A 21,852-nucleotide genomic window follows, 5' to 3' on the forward strand; every position below is an offset into this window, starting at 1 on the left:
TATTTACATAATAAACCTAATTAAAGGTCTAAACGTAAATCTTTGGCTCATCATGAAACAAGATTTACACTGTTTTTAGAACGAAGGAAGTATTTAGGTATAGATATACATGTCTAGGTGGATAGCAAATCTATGTATAAGGCGTCTTACAACCTGGAACGGTCGGAGTATTGTTAGATAGTACCTCTATTTTTAAAAGAATACAATTTTAATAATAGTGTCGTTATACTTAGTCAATAATGAAGATATGTAACTTATAGTTGCATTCCTTTTGAGATAAGAGTCACTTAGGCGAGAATATGTGAGCGGCGCGGATACGTTTGCTAGTCACGAAAGAATCCAAGGGAGCTCCGGCATCGGCTGGTACTGTATTCTACAGTTCTCAGCTGTCACCGTACCGAAGCATCAAGCACATCACATCGTGATCAATCAAAATCACATCGCGGCCGATTCGTCAATTATCACGGTGCTTGCTGTTTGGATATCCAGAAAACCCCAAATGTCCGAGGCCTGGTTTAGATAAAAAAAAGATTTTAGATTTTTACATTATAGCACTTCTGTATATATTTGATAATTATTGTCTAATTATAAATTAACTAGATTCGAAAAATTCATCTCACAAATTATAAACAAACTGTGCAATTAGTTATTTCTTTATCTATATGTTATGCCTTATACATGTGCCGTAAGATTTGATGTGATGAGAAATCTTCAAGATTTATAGATTTTAAGGCGAACTAAACAAGACCCAAATGTGGTGAAGAAAACTCTGCTACAAAAAATTTGTTCGTTTGTCGTAAAAACCATAACTGAAAGTGTTGTTTACTAATTTATTATAAAAAGCATCTCTAGTTAGCTAATAATAGAAAAAATACGGTTCAAGCCAGGCGAACGGAGGATGTCAATACGGGAGTTAGTGGCGAAGCTACTTGTGAATTAGGGATACAAATGCACCTCAAAAAATTATAAAAATAATAACTAAATCTAAAATTTCACCATATATATATACATCTTTATAAAAAATATCTATACACTAACAAACTAAATACATCTCTCCTAATTTACTCTAGCTTCGCCACCTACCAAACAGTGGCGAGAGTACGAGACCGCATGAACCACCAGGCATGGAACGCAGCCAGCATCATCATTCACCGGTTGTTTTTTATAGGACCATTCACCAGGATAGGGATTAAGCAATAAATATAGATTAAAAAACTTAAAAAATCATTTTATCACATTAAATATTTAGACATATATATAAACATTAAATATAGATTAAAAGATTAATTAATTATACAATTTACATACATTCTATAAGACAAAATTTTTAAATCTAATTACTCCCTCTGTCAACTTCTAGAGTTGTCTTAAGTCAAACTTTTAAAACTTTAACCTAATTTATAGAAAAAACACTAAGATTTATAGTACCAAATTAATACTATTAGATTTATTATTGAATATATTTTTATAATATACTTATTTTATGTCATAAATATTGATGCTCTTTTCTATAAAGTTGGTCAAAGTTAAACAAGTTTGACTGACACGGATTCTAAGAGTTGAAGCTTTCCGGAACAAAGGAAGTAGTTTATAATTAAATATTAATTATTATAATTATAAGTACCCTATAATACATAATTTTTTTTCGCCAATAGGCCTGTAAAACCGGCCGAACGCGGAACGCCCGAATGGATGGATGGGATGCAGCCTGCCGTGCCGTGGGAGTGGATAGAAGAAAGTCGCCGTCCGTCCTGCGCCGGGCGTCGTGCAGGGCAGCCGCTGCTGACCTCACCCTGGCGCACGCAACCCTCACGCCCGCCGCACCGCTGCGACAAAGCCACCCCCGGGCCCCTTCTCAGCGGCCCAGCCACCCGCCTGCTCTGCCCGTCCGCCCCCGCGCTTTTCTTTTTACCGCTGAGGCAGTGAAGCACCTCCTCCCTCTCCCCGTTCCCACCACTTCAAGATCCGATCCATCGTCCTGTCCGTCCCATCCAATCGCCCCCTCCTCCTCGTGATCCCGACGCCGACGACGACAACGAAACAGCTCAGTTTCGTGCTTTTCTCCAGTACCCTGCAGCCCCCCCACACCACACCTCCGAATCACAAGGGTGGCACCGTGGTCCGTGGCAGTAGTACAAGTAGAAACGTCGAGTGAAACCGGGGGAGGGGTCGAGGGAAGAAGCAGGTCAGCAGCGAGCACGCGGGGCGCACCACGAGCGCGCCGCGCGCCGGCACCGGCCACCTACCTGGTCGCCCAACCTATTGCCTATAGGAGGGGAGGGGGATAGGGAGTAGCAGTAGCCAGTAGGCAGTGTAGCACTCCGGCTCCTACTACCACCGCACCTCCAACCCCCGTCCTATACCAATCCGCCGCAGGTCTCTATCTAGTCCGCTTGCCCCCTATCTCACCCGTCACTGCAGGGAGCTCTCGCTCCGTCTCTCCCTTTCCCTCAGGTGATGCATCCTTTATTTTGTTGCAGTGGCGATTTTACATTGTTTTCTTGTGGTCGATTACTGATCTTTCTTGGTGGTGTTGCTGCAGGAGTGGCAGATCTGTTGGTGTGATCCCCAGCTTGGATCTTGATGATTTGGTGACTTGAGTGGCCTATTTTCTTCGAACAAACTGGTATGTGCTCACATCGGTTTTATGCGTTCATTAGTTCCGATTTCTTGGTACTGCGGGCTGATTCGATTCGGTAGGGAACTCGGGGGTAGAGAGAGTGACGACCGAAGGGGGTTTCTGCTGGGGGTTTAGTGCCGTGTCTTGCAATGTGTTTTCTTACCTTATTTCTTGTTGATGCAATTTGTGCCTAATCTGCAAAAGGAAGGGGGAAAAAAGGTTTTAAGAAGCATTTTGGGCCTTTGCTCCTGTTTCCAAACTGCAGTTTTACAGTGTCACTCGCAGTAAAAATCCATGTTATACATAGGATCGTTGGTCTATTTTTTTTTTCAAGCCAGTCAAAATAAGATATGGAAAACTTCCGTTTTTTTCATCAAGGAAACAAGAACAGATGTTTCGTTGTCTATGGTACACATTGCATTAGGACTGAAGTACTGAACTATTCGTGTCTGCCTGGTCCCCTGGCAGTTGCATATTCTTTTCTTTATTTCAGAAGTAACACACGGTCTGCAGCAGTGTGTGGATATTTGCATCAATCCCTCCTTTAAAGTTTTTGGCTGTCTTTTTTATCATTAGTGGGATCCCTTCTTTTATTAAATTTTCTATATCTTGCACGCTTATTGACCTGTCCTCATTAGAACATTATTGTGTCAAAAGCTGTCGGTGGGCAAGCCCCTGGTCACTGCAGACATGTAGAAACAGCATAAACCATACATACAGGATTTTCGAGAGACAGAATGATGCATCTTAGTTCTTAATTAATTTAACATGATACAGTATGAATATAGTTCTACTGCCTGCTACTTTACTTTTTAAGGGAAGTCTGCTACTTTCTGGCTTTTGACTAATTGCAGTGAACTTCTAGTAGCCTAGTAGGAATTATATATCTGATATTTTTTTTGGCCTATCTTTTGCATTTTCAGGTGTTCAGGAAGTACGGTTTTCTCAATCTCTATTTGAACCACAGCATGCCTAACTGAATCAAGTGATAATTGTGTTTTGGCCATACACAGAGATATACCTGAAACTTCTGCTTCATATGTTCACCCATCATAAAGATGCCAACAAAAGGGCAGGTTAGCAGTGAAAGGAGTGTGAAGATCATATCAGGTCGTGATGGGCAAAAGAAGGGAAATTCACAGCATGACCAAATTGTACACGTGCCAAAGGACATGGTCACAGCAGTCAATGGAAATGTGGATGGGAAATTTGAAGATAAAGTTAGAGTTGTGAAGAATGATAAGTTCCGAAGACAGCGAGAGTCTTGGGGTGGGGAAAGGGCTGCATGCATGAAGGGCTCAAAACCATGGCCTGGTCGAAAGGCAACTACTGTTGATGAACTTGTCAAACATATGTCAAATGTTCCTTCATATTTACAGCGTAAAGAAACTTCCGACCATCTTCAAGACAAGGCCCTGAATGTTGGAGTTCTTGAGTGGGGTCTTCTTGCTAACTGGTCTCAGCAACAAAAGCTTGAGCTCGCTAGAAGCCATGGAGCATCTCCATCCAATACTAGCCGGTCTGTACTATTCTCATCTCCATCACATTCTTCTGCTAGCCCTAGCAGCAGATCCCTTGAGAGTAATCAATCTACCCCAATGAGTGACCATCATCATTCATCCATCAGAGCCCAGCAGAGCAGGCTCGCAGATAAACACCATGGGAAGGCCAGATGTTCGCCTAGCCCGAATTCTGCGGTATTGAGCTTATTGCCAGGTCATGGCACACATCCCTGTCCAGAGAACGGTCGTAATTATGTTGACTTGGGTCTCAGCAATGTTTCTTTAGCCTCAGACTCTCTAGGTTCTTCCTCTAGAAGTTGCGGAAGACATGAAATGGTTGAAGATGAAGAGACTAGATGGAAGATTGAAGATGTTGTCCATCATTGTTCTCGTAGGCTTTTTACAGACAGCGATAACATTGGGAAACATTTCTTCACATCAAATAACAATGATTCCATGTGTAATGATCCTGAACAGAGCAGTGGCTTGAATGGTGAAAATTTTGAGTCACTAATATCTGATGATTTGATGGACACAGCTAGAAGTGGCAGTAGGTCACCTGATTGTTTCTTGGAGGATATTGAGCTATCCCGTGAATTTCCTCGAATCCCATATTCATGTCCACTTCCCATCATAGATTCAGCAGCTAAAGAGATTGGCACCACTAGCATTGAGGCTGGAGATAATTTTGTTGGTACAGCTGCAAAAGTAAATAAGAATTCTAACCGAAACCAATCTGCCATGAATGTCACTGAGAATCCTCCCCAATATTCTGCAAAGTTTAGTGATAGGATGCCTGATCGCCACATAGGTTCTGGGATGAATCGAGCGAGCCGCAGCTCTAGCCTCAAGGAGTCACCACATCGACAACCCAATATAGTTCCTCCTGTTGATAAGACAGGAGACAGGTCATCACCCAACAGCAAAGGTAGGCGAAGCCCATTGAGGAGGATGTTAGATCCAATATTAAAGCCAAGACATTCTAGTCCAGTGCGCCCTTCATTTGTTCCGAAGTGTCATCTTCCAGTCAATACTACCAAGCAGTCTCTGGACTTGGGGGGATCAGTGCCACAGAATGTGCAGCGAAGGTCAGTTGATTTGGTTGTCAATTCGAATTATCCGATTGAAGCAAATATAAATCAGCCTCCTCGTGTGCTACTGAACAGTGCAAGATACACCCAGAAAGACAAGGATTCAGCAACAACAAGGCAAGCACTTCTGCAGCTAGCATGGAAGAATGGCTTGCCTTTATTCATGCTGTCTTATGGTGATTCGGATATCCTGGCAGCCACTGTTAGAAGGAAGGGCATCTCTGAAAAGGATGATCTGGAAAGCACATATGCTGTATTCACTGTTGAAGAACCTAAGAAAAAAAGTGGAGCTTGGATCAAGGCAGGGGGCAAGAACAAGAAACATAACCTTTTATCTAGCATAGTTGGGGAAATAAAGGTTGCATGTCGAAAATCAAGATGCCACCATACAGCAGATGTTCATGTACACAGGGAATTTGTGTTAGTTGGTTCCGAATTTCTACCATCATCTGAAGAATCAGGTGATTCACATGTTAGTGGAGAGCTTGCAGCTTTTATAACTGCACTTCCTCAGCAAGAAGCAGAAACTTCGAATCAATCATCTTCACAGAATACCAGACAAAGAAATTCAGCACCAACTGGCTGTGGTTGCCCCCCACTGGGAAACTTCCAGCCTAGTACGAGAAATGCTAATTCTGCTTCAGCCAATGTTATTGCAGTACTTCCTGATGGCTTCCATGGTACATCAACAACTGGGCAGCCATTGCCTTTGATTGAGAGGTGGAAGTCAGGAGGAGCTTGTGACTGTGGTGGATGGGATGAAGGTTGCACGCTGAGTATACTCACTGATGCGGCCCAAGAAAATGATGCCATTCAGGCTAACCTGGCAAAGGATGGCAGCCAGCGATTTGAGCTTCTAGTTCAGGTCTGCCCTAGTTTTCTTCCCTTCTCTCTCTCTCTCTCTCTCTCTCTCTCTCTCTCTCCCCCCCCCCCCCCCCCCCCCCTCTTTCTAGTTCACCTATGTCCAGAATTTTACCTCTGTTATTATCAAACAAACAAACTGATGCTAACTTGTATTTGCAGGGTCGATCGCGAGAAGATAGGCATGCCTTCAGTATGACTTCCTTCAAAGAGGGGCTTTATACAGTCGAATTCAGATCATCCATTGCGTTACTTCAAGCTTTTGCAATGTGTATAGTGATGCTCCATGGGAGGTACCCTAGCAGGATGCAAGTTGGTTCGCAAGCAGCGCAGGAGCATGATCTCCTTGCTGGTCATGAGCTCAAGGCCATGGCAGCCAGTCAAGGAAGAGCTCCGACCAGCTATGTGCCACACCGGCCACCTCTTTCTCCTGTAGGCCGAGCCTAGCTTATTGCGATTAAATGTATGTTCTTTCTGTGTCTGTCCTCTTTCTTCAGTTGTGTAGTGCCGGTGGGATCGATATACCATGGTCCTCAGGTCCATATGCAATACGCATATCCAAAATGACAATCTCTGTGCAAGAGTCTTTAGAGGTAGCTACCTGTACATGTTGTAATGTGGATGTTGTATGACTGTACTATGATGTGGCTGCAAGGCCCATCTCACTGCTTAGTTACCCTTTATATGTTCTCCTATCAGTTGCTTCTGTATATGCTGAAAATCTGAAATGCACCTGCAATCTGTTGCAACCCTTGTTTAAAGTGTCTGTTGCATTGCATCAACAGCAGCATTTGTGCATCTGCTGAACTTATATTTTCTGGATGTCTGACGGTTCTCATTTCTGAATGCATCCAGTAGATTAAGCCTTTCAGGACTGCAACAATTGTGATGCGGCTTCAAAGTTGTTCTATCAGACTCAGAGAGAAGAATAACTGAAGCATATGAACAGGAAAAAAAACATTACGTACTCTAGTATTGTGACTGAGCAGAACTGGGATGTTCTTTCAGATTTACAGGGACTACTAGTTCATTAGAATTTACAACACAGCTACGCGTAATATCTAGTTCGGATTACTCACTACTTCTGGCCTCAATTCTAGCTGAGGTAAATCCACACCTCTCGAAGCGGGGAAGAAAAATCTCATCCTGCAATATATTTACAGATCTTACGACAAGTATGATCTTATAGTAACAAGTGTCACGTACATATACGTGCTCTTCACTCAGCACTGCAAGTACGTACGTCACGAGCAGTCATGACCTCGCGATGAGCGAGTCCGAGTCGTCCATGTTCACAGCAGCCACCTGCGAGGGCCCGACGCGCACGGTCACCGCCGGTATCCTTATCGGCGGTGGTCGCGCGTCGGCCTTGACGCCGATGGCGACGTCCTGGCTCTCCTTGCCCTCCCTGAGGTCGCTGGGCGGCAGGAAGCAGTCCATGGAGAGGCCCCAGATGTTGAAGTCCACCTCCTCGATGTTCCACGTCTCCTCCATGCGCGTCCTGGTGTTGCCGTCCTGGCAGTCGCCGAACCTGACGAGCGAGACGGCGGTGCGGCCGGCGTGGGCGATGTTCACGCCGTCGACGGCGCGGTAGTCGCCGAGGCGGGACTCCATGGTGGTCTCCCAGAAGACGCTCCCGCCGACGCCGCCGCTGGACCTGATCTGCAGCAGGTGCGAGTCCTCGAGCTGCACCAGCAGGCCCGTGCGCTGGCTGAAGTAGCCCCACACCGTGTGCCGGATGATCTCGACGCTGCTGCTGTTGCGCGCGCGCAGGCTGGACGCCTCCGCCTCCACCTTGAGCACGAAGCAGTCCTCGCCGTCGATGCTCCGCTCACCGATGCACACCGAGTCCGCGAACAGGCTCGCCGTCAGCTGCGGATCCAGGCCCTGCATGTCAATACCACGTAAACGATCAGTTAGCGTGTCGGCGTCGGTCCATTCGGATGCATGCAGCGCAGTAATAAAAAAAGTCGTGACATGTGTGCAAACGTGGATGCGATGTACACACGGAGCAGCATTAGTAAACACGATTGGTGTCGGGTACGCAAACAAGTTGTAGTTGACTCGATGGTCAAATGACAGAGCACGCGGAGGAACGAGATTATACTACAGCCACTCTCTCTCACACACTGGGCCCCCGTACGTTGCTGTTTACTACCATCAGGTTGGTGCAGCGCGATTAGCGGGGAGAGTCCGGTGGACCGGCTGCTGCTGACAGTCCGCGCGCCACCAACCGATTGATGTGGCGCGCGAGGGTCTCATCTCAGCAGGCCCAGGTCCACGTGATGTGTCCGGCCGCGCCCGCGCACATGGCCGCACGTTGGGGTGCTACGGACCAGGGCCGCCCGGCCGGCCGAGGCCGACCCCTACCCTAATCACGCTGCCCCGCGCTAAGCGCCTACTACGCGTGTGTAGTGCTAGTGTATCCTCCGCGTGGCTGGTGTTGCGCTAATTACAGACCCCTCCCGGCTCCCGCTCCCGGGCGACGACAGAATGTTGCCACGCCACGGCCAATGATGATGAGTCTCCGAGTATGTGTGTACCGACCGGCGCCTAAATCTCACGATCATAGTTGCTCTAGCTCATGATGAGCGAAACCACTCGGCGTTATCCCCCCCGACACTGGCCTGGACCTCCTCTCGGCTGCGGATCGCAGCTCGGCCTCGGTGATTATTATTTTCGGCGATCCGGCGAGTGCTGAAAAGGGCTCATGATAATCTCTGGTCCGCGTGGGCGTTCGATTTGCCTGCTCTGTCCTGCCGACAGTATATGCAGCGGACATCGACATGCCCTGACACAGGCATCTATCTACGCGATGATGAGTTTGTCCTGTCACTGGGACTGGAGCGGAGGTGTACATGCTACGTGCCGTGGCATCATGTCCGTTGCAATGTCCAGTAGCTCTATGTAGCCTCTAGCAATGGGTTGCTCTGCTCAGTACTACGTCCGGGCCAACGTGCAATAGCAACAACATCAGAATATCAGATTCAGATCGGCTGCGCTGTGAGTTGGACAAGCTTTACTGGTGGGGGGTTGAAATGAGTAACGTTTTTAGCAATGCTACGCGAACCGTACACTCGGCAAGTCCTATGTGGCTATGTGTGCCTTACGGCATGCGTGCGTACGCGTATGGAAAGCACTCGAGAACACGCGCGCGTGAACAGTGCAGCGCAAGCTGGAAAACGTACACGAAATCACGCGCGGGGCGTACGCTACGCACCTGGAGCGAACGGCGGAGCGGGCGCGGGGGACCGCGGGAGGCGTGCGACTGGTGCCACGGCGTCTGGCGCCACGCCACCTTGCCGTCGCTGCCGGCGCTGATCTTGCAGCCGGACACGACGAGCTCCAGACACCACAGCTCCGGCTTCTTCTGCCACAGCACGAACCCGCCGATCTCGCCGCCGCTGCCCTTGCTGCCCTTCTTCCCGCCGCGGTGCCCGTTTCCGGTGATTCCGCCGCCGTGGCCGTCGGCGTCGCTGCTGTTGAGCTCCGCAGCCGTCATCCGCACCTTGCCCATCGCGTACATGCTCTTCACCTTGTTCAGAGCCCACTCGCCGCCCGACGCCGCTATGTACTGCTGCACGATGTACTTGGCGGACGATGACTCCTGGAAACAAGCACATACGTCGATGGATTAATCAGCCGATCAGCGCCACATCAGGAACAATCAATAAACCCACGATGAGAAATGCCGGTCGATCGATCGCGATCGTAATCGTACGTACAATGGGATCGGCCTTGAGCTGCTCGCAGAGGACGGAGCAGGGCGACTGCTCGGCGTGGTAGACGGGCAGCGGGATGAGCGGCGCGCCGATGACGCCTAGCATGAGCTGCAGCTCCCCGCGGCTCATGGAGCACGGCTCGCCCGCGCCGGAACGTTCGGCGGCGTGCGACCGCATCCACGCCGTGCAGCCGAACCTGGACCCGCGGGAGCCGCCGCCGCCGCCGCCGCCGGAGAACATCTCCTCGGGGATAGGCACCTCCAGCACCGTGTCCAGCGCGTCATCGCGCTCGAGGTTCGGGCAGAGCTTCCTCATCAGACGCGCGGAACAGCTCACTGCCTCCGTCTTCCCCGTTGTTTGTGCCGCGCGCGGTGCGGTTGCGGCCGGGTGAGAGAGCTCTTTGTCGCTGGGGTGTTGTGCGGTGTGCCCTCAAAGTCTCTCCGGAGCGCGCGTTATGTGCCTCCCCCTCCCAGTCGTCCTGGGCCTCGGTGGACTTGTACCGGTTTTGATGAGTCGGGCGGGCAGCTGGCAGGTGGGGCCTTTCTTTATTCCGCGACTGGTTTGGTCGTGGCCGCACGCTCACTGCTATACATGTTAAAAATTGCTGCTTCTTTATTTTGGTTGAGGTTGTGCGTGTGCACATACGACTACACGTTGCCCTTTTGCGAGTCCAAACCTTTTTTTTGGGTGCTGTGTTGTGTAGTGCTATTGTTCCCACATATCCACTCCCCTTCCGAGAGCGTGCATGGGAGTTTCTGTGGACCCTCTAGTGTAATCATGGGGGTAGTTGTGGCATAATACCAATATGCCTCCGTTTGAATAAGAAACATCTATGCTTTGCTTGGTCTTAGTCACTAAGTGTAATGGCGATGATTCATTTTGGACTGTACTACTAGATTACTGGTACATCAGCTCACAGTTTAGACTCTGGATTATTGCCAAGTTCTTAGCGAGCAAGCCTACGTACTCTGCGTAATAACTGGCAACTTTTGCCTTTTGGTCAAGAAATTGACCTGTCCTCCACGGACCATTCCGTGCTCTACGTACGTACTCGGTTTGAACTCGTAGACTCGCCAAGAACGGAAGAAGCCGAGACGTACGCACCCACCACAGCCACCAACTCCGTTTTGCTTCACTCCCATCCCAGCTCGTTCGTCCCCCCACTACTGCGGCTGCGTACGATCACGCGATCAAACCCGATGCCATCGTCACGGCCGATCGAGTCCCTTTCCAAAACCGGTACGCGGCCTACGTGACTGGTACTACTAGCTTCGAAAGATTTGGAGGGACGACGAGCACTAGACTCGATCTGCTGACGTTGCCTCGTGCACCCGAAGTCCCAAATCGCTAGCTAGGGGGACCCGTGTTAGGTGCCGCAATGATCGGCGCTCGATCGCTAGCTATAGCTATAGGCCGCCGCCGGTCCTGATGACAGGTGGACGTGACGCAGTTTTCACCGGTCCGTCCGGGTGCCCTAGCTTGGTTCCCCCTCCCGGTGGTTGGGCCAGCCGGACGGACGGCCTTCCTGCCTGCCTCGCGCGGCGCCGGCGCGGGACAGCGAGGAAAGGCGCGCGACCGACGGGGTGTCGCTACGCTGGTGGTGTACGTTTGCGTCGGCCGCATCGCGCCGCGCCCGCACAGCGCGTGCTGCTCTGCTCCCCCAGCGGCCAGCGCGCGCTCGGCGTTTATTGTATTCGCGTTCGTGGGGGTGGGGATCGATCGATCCTGTCGTCCGCGGGCTTCCTCCGACGTGCCAACCAGGTTGCTGTTGCTGCCAGTGCTAGCTGCTAACGGCCATGGCCTCCACCACTCTGTGTCTCTGTCCTAATCATTGGTGCGATCGACATCGACCGCGCGCCGCGCTCTACGGATTCACTACAGGTGTCCCGGCTCCGGCTCGGCATGGGAGGAGATCCAGGGAACAATCAGACCGATGATATTCCTCCTCGTTTGCCGTTTATTTACGATTCGATACGATCATGTTACACTACGGCCTGAGTAGAATACTCTAATCAAGTCGTGGGATCGCGGATATTCTCGGGAAATCAGCTCATGATTAACACGATCTAGACGCACACCATTGCATATCGGATACGTATAATAGCTAGCGATTCAAGAAGGCTGATTCGATGATTGTTTATTTTATTGGCCAGATCTTACAGCACGGAGAGAGTGCTGAGGCATGTCTCTTCCGGGGTTGTTTACGGGCGCGATCTGAGAGCACCGGGCGCTCGCTGTCACGATTGGTGAGCCGGGTTTGCCGTTCGCTGGTGGCATCGATCGATCCACCGCTTGCCGCCTGCCTTTGCCATAGTACGTGATATTTCTGGGTTTTGTTTTTTTTGTTGCTCGACGTGGTATCCCCACCAACCAGGTACCGGGATCTTAAATCCGGTGAGCAGCCTGCGCCTTTCGTGCTCTAACCAAAATGGCAACAACGACGCCACTGTTCGCCACGTCAAGGCCCGACATCGCCGGATTCCTCGGACGCCGACGCTTTCACCACCGGCGGGCGGTAACGGACCACACTCTTACTACTGCTCAACGTGCGCCCACTAGAGGAGAGGAGTGGTGGTGGTTCCGGTGGTCACATCGGCGTGGAAATATTGGCCGCTTTGCACGTTACCGACAATTCATTCATTGATTCAAAATCAAAGGTGCCGAGGACCAATAAACTGGAAAATATTGTGTCGAGACGAGACTCCAGGTTTTTTAATGCCCCTAAAGGGAAATATAAAGTCAAAAGCGATTGGTTTGGAGGAAGGGGTACAGGGAGTTAGGCAGATGACAGACCGAACGGATATATCCAGCCGTTCGAGATAATAGGCCGCCGTAACAGGTCAAACAAAAAAACAAAACCCAGACAAAGTTGAATTCTGGAGCGAGCGACTAGCACGTCTGCCTGGACAGAATCTGCTTAAGAGGACAGACAAGGGCGCAGCTAGCGCAGACAAGGTCTCACACCCGGTGAGATGAGCGTCGGCGACTGCAACGGCAAGTAGCTCGACACAGCCGCACACACGGGGCACCTAACGGCGCACGCACAAGATGCGTTGGACTGGAGCTGCAGTTTGCAGGGGTGTCCGTCCACATCGGTTGCCGAAGAGACGTCAGCGTAGCGGAGCACTGCACTGTCCTGGCGCGCACAAGCACAACCAACCGGATCGGCTGGGCGACCCAATCATGTGTCTGTCTGGTCGCTTGGCTCGGTGGGTGCGCAAAAGAAGCGCGCCGCCTACTGCGGTGCGGCGGTAGAAAACACGAGGCGTGCCCGCCCGCCCGGCGCTTTCGAGCTGTAAAGCCAGGCCATCCGCGTCGACCCGACCCCTCTAATGCGCCGGTGCGAGCTCCGGAAGGAGGAGGATGGCCCGACGATGGCCGCGTTTTCGCCACGGACATCCACACCACGGCGTGAGTCGGTCACTCGGCATCTCGCAGCGACAGAGTGGACGGGCGTGACATGAGTGTTGTCGAGGCTCCTCCAAGTCAAAAGAGGGTGTCCCGTCCCATACCGAGCTGGACTGGATGGATATTTCGTTAACCAGGTGAATTTGTGAACCAGGGTTCAGACTTCGGAAGCTCATCAGATCGTTATACGTTCCTGTTATTAGATGCACAATCTGCGGCGGAAATTTGTGCTGAGAGAGCGACGCGTGCTGAAAAGCAAGGAAATAAGGAACGTGGGGAAACGGCGATTAATTTCTTCGTGCTCTCATCTGCCATCGAGTGGCGATGCCTCTGACTCCACCGAAATTATTGGAAATGGTCGGTCGGTCGTTTATAGAGATAGAGAAAAGGCAGGACGGTCGGCGATGCCTTTTTTTTCAATACTGTAATCACGGCTGCGTTAGGGAAATCCGCCATGCGAGAGTACCAGTTTCGGCAAAAGGTATCAGTCCTTGGTTGCCAAGGAAAAAAAGGCGACCGTTCGTTCCTCTTCCTCGGTTATGGTTTTACGGTTTTACCGAGTCTGGTCATCCAGATGGCGGAGAGAGCAACCGCGTGGGCGAAACTAGTGATGAAGTTGTTTACCGTGTACCTCAGCTGGTGGAGAAATAGCAGTTGCAAGTCTGAGTGTGGTAGTGGACTAGTGGTACCATGGTCTTCTATGAACAAAACAACAGGTACGCGAAGTATTAGGCCTGCCAGTTGACTGATTTGGCATTGGTATTTTTTTTTAAGAAACTGGAGGGGCCTAGGCCCCTACAGAGAATTATTACTAATTAAAAAAACAGAGTTAAAATTACAAATTACAGAAGGAGGGTAGGGGGAGAGGATACATCTAGGAAACATAGAAGGAGAGAAAGAAAATTAACTCTAAAACAACAACTAAAGAGGAAGAGGAGGAACTAAGTTCTGAAGCCATTGGTCAAACTGAACAGATAGGCTGGGCTTGACTCTCCACCGAACAAGCCTGATTTCTTTTAGCAAAAAAACTTTGCAATCCAAGAGGGTCATCTGAGTATTATTGAAAATCATACTGTTCCTTGCTGTCCAAATTGTCCAAGCCACCAGGATGAAGGCAATCATAAAAAACTGTGAGTTCAGCTGGGTTTTGAAAGCATCACATCCTTGAAGGATTGAGTCTGTATCTGGTGTAATTAAATTAATCATACCCCAGCACTGAAGCGCAAAGGGGCAACTGAGAAAGAGATGGTTGCTGGTTTCCTCAATACCTTGACCACAGAACTCACAGCTAAAGTTTTCTAGTTGCATTCTTCTTCTTCTCAGAATATTTTTTATGCTTAGTCTGTCTTTAAACAATAACCAGCAGAATACCTTGTGCTTTGGCTGACAGTAGCTCTTCGAAATCCATCCGAAGGCTTGATCAGGGTTATGGGATCCTATTAAACTTTTGTAAACTTTTGATGAGGTGAATTTTGCTGTTGTTGTTGTACCTTGGAGCGTCCAGCAATCTGGGGTTTCCTGAACTTGAAGCCCTTCTAACATGTTCTGAATTTGTTGCATTTGGTTGAAGGCTACTTGAGAGACTGGCAGATGGAAAATGGTTGAGATTTCAGATGTGTTTTTTGCTTGAGCTATAGTAATGTTCACATTCTTGGCAAAGGAGAAGCATTCTGGAAACATCAACTTCAGAGTTTGGTGTCGCCAATTGTCACTCCAAAGAAAGCAGGACTGACCATCTTTTATCTGAATCGTTGTTAGGTCTTTGAATTGTCGGATCAGCTTCAAAAGATCTCTCCACCAAAATGATCCTTTTTTTATGTTATTTGGGAGTTTTCCATTGGGATAGTGCTTTTCCCAAACCAGACTCACCCATGGGATGTCTTTCTTGTTGTAGAACTTGTCAAGGTTTTTCATTAAAAGAGCTTGGTTCTGCAGGCTGATGTTAATTATACCCAGCCCTCCCTCTCTTTTTGGGACAGACACCATTTCCCAGGCAGCTTTTGGCATGGTTCTTCCATTTATACCTGACCCTCTCCAAAGGCAATGCTTTCTAAACTTGTCAATTTGTTTAATCACAGTTTTAGGAATTTCCAAGGAGCACATATAATAGGTAGGAAGAGCTGACATCACTGCATTTGTGATTTGTAGTCTTCCAGCTTGGTTTAGAAGGGAAGATATGCCCCCGAGCCTTCTCTCACATTTATTCACCAATGGAAGAAAATCCTGAATCTTTGGCTTTGTCAGACCTAAAGGCAACCCCAAATAAGTGAAAGGAAAGGTTCCTGTGCTGCACCCGAAAGTTCTTGCCAAGTGTTGGAGTCTTGTTTCAGAGATGTTAATTGGTAGCATCATAGATTTCTTGTAGTTCACTTTAAGCCCAGTGGACTCAGCAAAGTTTTGAAGGACTGATTTCAAGAAAAAGAGCTGGGAGGGATCACCTTCCATTACTTGGCATTGGTATTTTCTTCCACTAGTGACCGAAATGCCTCTCTGGATTCACACTGATGTGCTTTTGGCATTGACCTATAGCTATACGGCAAGACATTTCCTAGGGATGACGCATAAAGTGACAGCATGAATACGTTGATTCCTAAACCATCGACCATCGAGTGAATCAGAATCACTAATATATGAACAAAGCTTACGATGGCACTTCGAAGATTCCGTAGCTCGTGAAAGAACAAACAAGCGGAGAGTTTCTCAACAAGTGTTCTTTGTCTGTACTTCTGACAAGACATGACGCATCACAGCTACAAAGAGTTGTGTCTGAACTCTGAAGTGAGAGGTGCCCGTGCTTCCCGATCGGTAGCTAGCATTAGGATCGCTGGCTGGAATGGTGACAAATTAACAGAAGAGGACAAGTTTGTTGTACCTGTCGACGAGTCGATGTAAAGCACAACACGCCAGTGACAGTATATATGTTGTAGATTGCCTTGAATGTTAAGTAGTTGAAAACATAGGCTATGTCTCTGATGGATCGCTTGGTATATCCTGCCACGAAAGATTCCGCCGGTGAGTGCAGCTAGCTAGACTCTAAGCTTAAGCTACCCAATCAAGGAGATCAGAACTCGCCAAGCAAATTATCCTTTTTGATTGTTGGAACGGTTGGTGCCAGCGTTGGTAATGACTGTACGTAACGTATGTGCTAAAATGATCTGCTATCAGAATCAGAGTAAGGAGAACAAATTGCCTTGTCTTGTTATGCTAGGTGACAAATTACTCTGCAGACCATTCTACGCTACGTATACAGGTGTTAGAGGGAAGCTGTCTGTGTCATTCAGAAGATCAGATATTCAGATCGGATGACGAAATGCAACATTAGACTTCAGTCTCTTTTTTTCTTTTCGAATAAGCTTTCAGTCTATTTATAATCTTTTAATGTAACATCCTGTATAAATCAAATCACTCTATCTGGAATTGCGAGGTGTAGTTACGAATGTTCTAAAGAATCCCCACTGCATTTGTTTTTCTTTGGAACTGAAATTTCCACTACCTTGTTCTGAAGAACGGACTATACGTGCGGAGGACAAAAACTGATGCCGATTTGCCGACGGCCCGACCGTGTATTTGGGTCAGGTTGGGATAATTGGGCCGATGAAGGAGGGTTTTCCTGGTCTGATCATCTGATGATGGGCTGGTCAGGTTGGGTCACGCTCAGGTTGGACCGATGAAGTGGGCCTTCAAAAGTCTCAGCCGATGTATATGAGCCTATGAGGCCCACTTGGTGTTCGCGTTGCTGCTTGTACAGGTTGTATGTACAATTGTATTGTACAAGAGGCAACAAAAACATCATTCTCTCTTAATTCCAAAAGGGGGTCATGTACCATTTCATTTTTTCTCATATTTATACACAGGTGAAAAATTAGAAGATGCGGCAGCCGTCAACGTCTCGTGGCGTCTCCGCAATATGCTTAGAGTATAGGCAATCCGAGCGGGCACCAGCACTTAGCAATTTGCAATGCCAGTTCAGTGGAATTTGATTGGCCTAACAAATATGCGCTGCAAGCATCCAGTAAGCTGCTGAAACAACGTCGTCCTCACAATTCTTCCCCCAATCCACACTCCCTCCCAAACCACACAAACGGACAAACCCAACCCGAAACCAACGGAACAAAACAAGAAGCCACCACCGCAAGGTAGCCGTGGCTAGAGCAGAGAGGCGAGCGCACGTGCCACCAGCTAGCAGCAATGGCCGCCGCCGCCGCCACCACCTCCTCCCACCTGCTCCTTCTCTCCCGCCAGCACCGATGCCGCCTCTCCTTCCTCGGCCAGTCCAGAAGGCCCGCAGGCAGGGTCACGTCCCCGCAGGCGCCGGCCGCTAATAACGTGCGGTGCATGGCGGCCGTGGACACTGCGTCCGCCGCGGCGACGGAGACGACGAGCCCGAAGTCGAGCAGCTACGAGATCGTGACGCTCACGACGTGGCTGCTGCAGCAGGAGCGCACCGGCGCGATCGACAACGAGATGACCATCGTGCTGGCCAGCATCTCCACGGCGTGCAAGCAGATCGCCGCGCTGGTGCAGCGCGCGCCCATCTCCAACCTCACGGGCGTCCAGGGCGCCGTCAACGTCCAGGGCGAGGACCAGAAGAAGCTCGACGTCGTCTCCAACGAGGTAACTGACTCGCCCGTGTTTTGCGCGCGCACACACACAGACACACACCACACACACCGACAAAAAAAAGAGAGACAGCATTCCAGCGCGATCAACACAAGTAGACAAAGACAACCATCAAGAACAACACGACGCTCGCGCGCGCGCAGGTGTTCTCGAACTGCCTCAGGTCGAGCGGGCGCACCGGCGTGATCGCTTCGGAGGAGGAGGACGTGCCAGTAGCGGTGGAGCAGAGCTACTCCGGCAACTACATCGTGGTGTTCGACCCTCTCGATGGCTCCTCTAACATCGACGCCGCCGTCTCCACCGGCTCCATCTTCGGCATCTACGCCCCCAACGACGAGTGCCTCGCCAACGTCGAGGACAATGAGACCGTAAGTGCTAATAATCTTGTCTCCCTGCCTTCTGGGCTGGCTGGCTGGCTCATGCGCAGAGCCGCAGGCCGTTCCACGTTAAACGTAACAAATTTACGTACGCGCAGCTTGACTCGGTGGAGCAGAGGTGCATTGTGAGCGTGTGCCAGCCGGGGAGCAACCTGCTGGCCGCCGGCTACTGCATGTACTCGAGCTCGGTGATCTTCGTGCTCACCGTCGGCACGGGGGTGTACGTGTTCACGCTGGACCCCATGTACGGCGAGTTCGTGCTGACGCAGGAGAAGCTGCAGATCCCCAAGGCCGGCAAGATCTACGCCTTCAACGAGGGCAACTATGCGCTCTGGGACGACAAGCTCAAGAAGTACATGGACAGCCTCAAGGAGCCCGGCGACTCAGGGAAGCCTTACTCCGCGCGCTACATCGGCAGCCTCGTCGGCGATTTCCACCGCACTCTGCTCTACGGAGGCATCTACGGGTACCCCAGGGACAAAAAGAGCAAGAACGGCAAGCTGCGGCTTCTCTACGAGTGCGCGCCCATGAGCTTCATCGTCGAGCAGGCCGGTGGCAAGGGCTCTGATGGCCACCAGAGGATTCTTGACATCACACCTACAGAGGTATCAAACTATTTGAAATTCCTGTGGAATTCTTGTAAATTGTGCCCTTTGAAATTCCTGTCCTTGAATGTAGAACGCGAGTGCTCAATTTGCCTACTTGAATCTTGAATGTAGAACTGTGTCCAGCTGATAGATTAACCATTGTGTTTGCGTCGGCAGGTCCACCAAAGAGTGCCTCTGTACATCGGGAGCGTGGAGGAAGTGGAGAAGGTGGAGAAATTCCTGGCTTGAATGTCCCTGCTCGATGCCAGAGCTATCTGATCAGATGAACTCCCGAAGACAAACAATGCAGTATATATTGTAGATTTTTCTTTTGTGATGGGGAAAAATCCATTTTGAAGAAATTACGTTCTGGAGTTGTGATTTGTTAAGTCTATGTCTAACTAGATCAAGTTATAAGGGGATGTGTGTTTCCTCCGTCCCAAAATAAGTCTTCATCTCGTATTTTGAGAAATCAGACAATCTCAATTTTGGTCAGATATAATATATATATATACACTTGGCTAATGTTGATGCTGATTTGTTGTGAGACAAAAACACTGCTGGCTACCAATAAAATTTTGGCTCACGACAAACCAGCTTCAGCATTGGCCACTTTTACAGCTAACCAAATAGGAATGCTCGTGGGAGCATGTCCCATTTGTTTGAGTATGTTTGCAGCTCCAAAACTATGAACTAGGAGTACAAGCTGCAGCCGCAGCCGGAAGAAGCTTTGGGTTTGGGATGGAGAAAGTACTTGTACAATCTATCTACGGTTTCAATTTCAAATTTCAAATGCTACGGAACTTCGACAAGTCTTTTTGCACATTATATTTGGAAACCGAACGGTTCGCTATGACGAGAGGGGGGGGACAGAGTTTTCTGAATTAGCATACCATGCAACAAAGCCATGATTGACTCAAGTACTTGACGTCTCCACGCAACAGTGGCATGTTTACAGAAACACACGGGAGTATAAAATGAAAACACTAGAACACACAATTACACAACGAAAGCACGTCCCTTTTACAGTAGGACAGGTATACTTGGAGACTTGAGCTTGAACGCGTCCTTCCTTCCTAGCCGGTGATCTGGACGTTCTTGATGTCGGCCTTCTTGGCCTCCTCCTTGGGCACGGTGACGGTGAGCACGCCATTCTCCATGGACGCCTTGATCTGCTCCGTCTTGGCGTTCTCCGGCAGCCTGAACCTGCGAAGGAACTTGCCGCTGCTGCGCTCCACCCGGTGCCACCTGTCGTTCTTCTCCTCCTGCTCCTTGCTGCGCTCGCCGCTGATCTGGAGGACGTTGCCGTCCTCAACCTCCACCTTGACTTCCTCCTTCTTCAGCCCCGGGACGTCCGCCTTGAACACGTGCGCTTCGGGGGTCTCCTTCCAGTCGATCCGCGTGCCGGCAAAGGCCGCGGTCTCCGAGCTGGTGCGCGGGAACGAGGGGAAGAGACTGCTGCTGCCGCCGGAGCCGAAGGGGAAGCCCTCAAAGGGGTCCCAGAGGTCGAGGGAGAAGGGATCGAACACGTTGCTGCGGCGGATCAGCGACATGGTTGGATTGGATGGGTTTGTTGTGATTTCGAATTCGAAAATCGTCGATTGTTTTTGTATCGAAAATTCGGACGGGTGTCTGACAGTGTGTCGTTGTGCTGCTTGCCGGCTCTGATGCGGCGGGGCGGCAAGAATTTATAGCGACGCGACGGACGGCGGGCTTAGGAGGCCGTGGGCTTCTGGATACTTCTGGCTCCTACGAGAACGTACTGGATGCAAGTGGATTTTCGAGGACTGGGCCACAAATGTAAACGGTTGGGCCAACCGTGATAGTTGAACAGGGAAGGAATTCCTTCCTCGAACAAGAGATTGTCGAAGATTCCAGATCTATCTAGCAGGTCAAGTCCATTACGGATACAGAGAGTTCATTGGAGAGTAATTTTGGCCCAACCGTGAGATCTAGTAACTTCTAGCCCATGTTGGAGCACACGAGAGAACTCTGGAAGCCCACAGCCAGGCCCTCTCGTCGCTTGGTATAAATTGAGCCGTCCCCGCGTCGACGCTCCTCATCCGAAGTCAGAACAGCCAAGAAAACACAGATACACTAGTCGCCGAAGCAACCATTAACCACAACCCCAATCTCCCGCGTCACCCAAAACTCGAGGCAACAACCGATCCACCAACAATGTCGCTGATTCGCCGTGGAAGCGCATTCGACCCCTTCTCCCTCGACCTCTGGGACCCCTTCCAGGGCTTTCCCTTCGGCTCTGGAAGCAGCAGCCTCTTCCCCTCGTTCGGAGGCACCAACTCGGAGACGGCCGCCTTCGCCGGTGCCCGCATCGACTGGAAGGAGACGCCGGAGGCGCACGTGTTCAAGGCCGACGTGCCGGGGCTGAAGAAGGAGGAGGTGAAGGTGGAGGTCGAGGACGGCAACGTGCTCCAGATCAGCGGTGAGCGCAACAAGGAGCAGGAGGAGAAGACGGACACCTGGCACCGCGTGGAGCGCAGCAGCGGCAAGTTCCTGCGCAGGTTCCGGCTGCCGGAGAACGCCAAGACGGAGCAGATCAGTGCGTCCATGGAGAACGGCGTGCTCACCGTCACCGTGCCCAAGGAGGAGGCCAAGAAGGCCGACGTCAAGTCTATCCAGATTTCCGGCTAGAGCCTGGAGCTAACGATGTCTTCGTCTTGTGTCGAATCGATCGTGTAGTTCTTCACATGTCGGGTCCAAAAAATGCTAGCGTCCGTGTAGTACTGTACTGGTATCATGGCTGTCTTGAGTAGCGTGTGTTGTGGCTGCTGTGTTTCGAACGAGATTGAAGTCTCATGCGTTGTGTATTACCAGTGTCTCCTGTCTCGTCTGTAATAAAACCAGATTCAAGGAATTTCCAAGTGAGTTGCTAGTTCTACGGCTTCTTTGGAATAAATTCCTACGGTACTCGTAAGCAATTAACATGTCTGATTACTATCATGAAAGTTAGGTCTTCTGTTCCTTACAGTTCGGATGTCTCAAACACCAAACACGTGGTATCTAAGCAAATACTGTCGTTTTTGCGATTTCTTGCGAAGATCCC

The 21,852-nt window shown here is 49.9% G+C and overlaps 5 protein-coding genes across 6 annotated transcripts; 3 read left to right on the forward strand and 2 right to left on the reverse strand.

Moving 5' to 3' along the window:
• Positions 1,876–6,823, forward strand: LOC8081524. Of its 2 annotated transcripts, XM_021465328.1 has the most exons (5): positions 1,876–2,454; positions 2,543–2,626; positions 3,544–3,554; positions 3,634–6,078; positions 6,237–6,823. In XM_021465328.1, the coding sequence occupies exons 4-5, from the start codon at positions 3,679–3,681 to the stop codon at positions 6,519–6,521; spliced, it is 2,685 nt and encodes an 894-aa protein (XP_021321003.1). In that variant the 5' UTR covers positions 1,876–2,454; positions 2,543–2,626; positions 3,544–3,554; positions 3,634–3,678; the 3' UTR covers positions 6,522–6,823. The 2 variants fall into 2 exon arrangements, with proteins under 2 accessions (XP_021321003.1, XP_002465500.1); XM_002465455.2 differs by having other exon boundaries at positions 3,544–6,078.
• LOC8085601 lies at positions 7,017–10,285 on the reverse strand. The gene is made up of 3 exons (XM_002468076.2): positions 9,800–10,285; positions 9,295–9,681; positions 7,017–7,961 (listed from the first exon to the last, which is right to left on the reverse strand). The coding sequence occupies exons 1-3, from the start codon at positions 10,109–10,111 to the stop codon at positions 7,329–7,331; spliced, it is 1,332 nt and encodes a 443-aa protein (XP_002468121.1). The 5' UTR covers positions 10,112–10,285; the 3' UTR covers positions 7,017–7,328.
• On the forward strand, positions 17,162–19,317 carry LOC110430937 (fructose-1,6-bisphosphatase, chloroplastic). The gene is made up of 4 exons (XM_021449184.1): positions 17,162–17,818; positions 17,968–18,192; positions 18,300–18,806; positions 18,966–19,317. Exons 1-4 carry the CDS (start codon positions 17,393–17,395, stop codon positions 19,035–19,037), a joined length of 1,230 nt encoding a protein of 409 aa, XP_021304859.1. The 5' UTR covers positions 17,162–17,392; the 3' UTR covers positions 19,038–19,317.
• On the reverse strand, positions 19,623–20,473 carry LOC8081525 (17.9 kDa class I heat shock protein). Its single transcript, XM_002468077.2, has one exon. It carries the CDS (start codon positions 20,339–20,341, stop codon positions 19,865–19,867), a length of 477 nt encoding a protein of 158 aa, XP_002468122.1. The 5' UTR covers positions 20,342–20,473; the 3' UTR covers positions 19,623–19,864.
• On the forward strand, positions 20,723–21,691 carry LOC8081526 (17.9 kDa class I heat shock protein). The gene has a single exon (XM_021447346.1). The coding sequence runs from the start codon at positions 20,967–20,969 to the stop codon at positions 21,438–21,440; it is 474 nt and encodes a 157-aa protein (XP_021303021.1). The 5' UTR covers positions 20,723–20,966; the 3' UTR covers positions 21,441–21,691.

Source organism: Sorghum bicolor, chromosome 1 (genome assembly GCF_000003195.3).
Source record: "Sorghum bicolor cultivar BTx623 chromosome 1, Sorghum_bicolor_NCBIv3, whole genome shotgun sequence".
NCBI lineage: Eukaryota > Viridiplantae > Streptophyta > Magnoliopsida > Poales > Poaceae > Sorghum > Sorghum bicolor.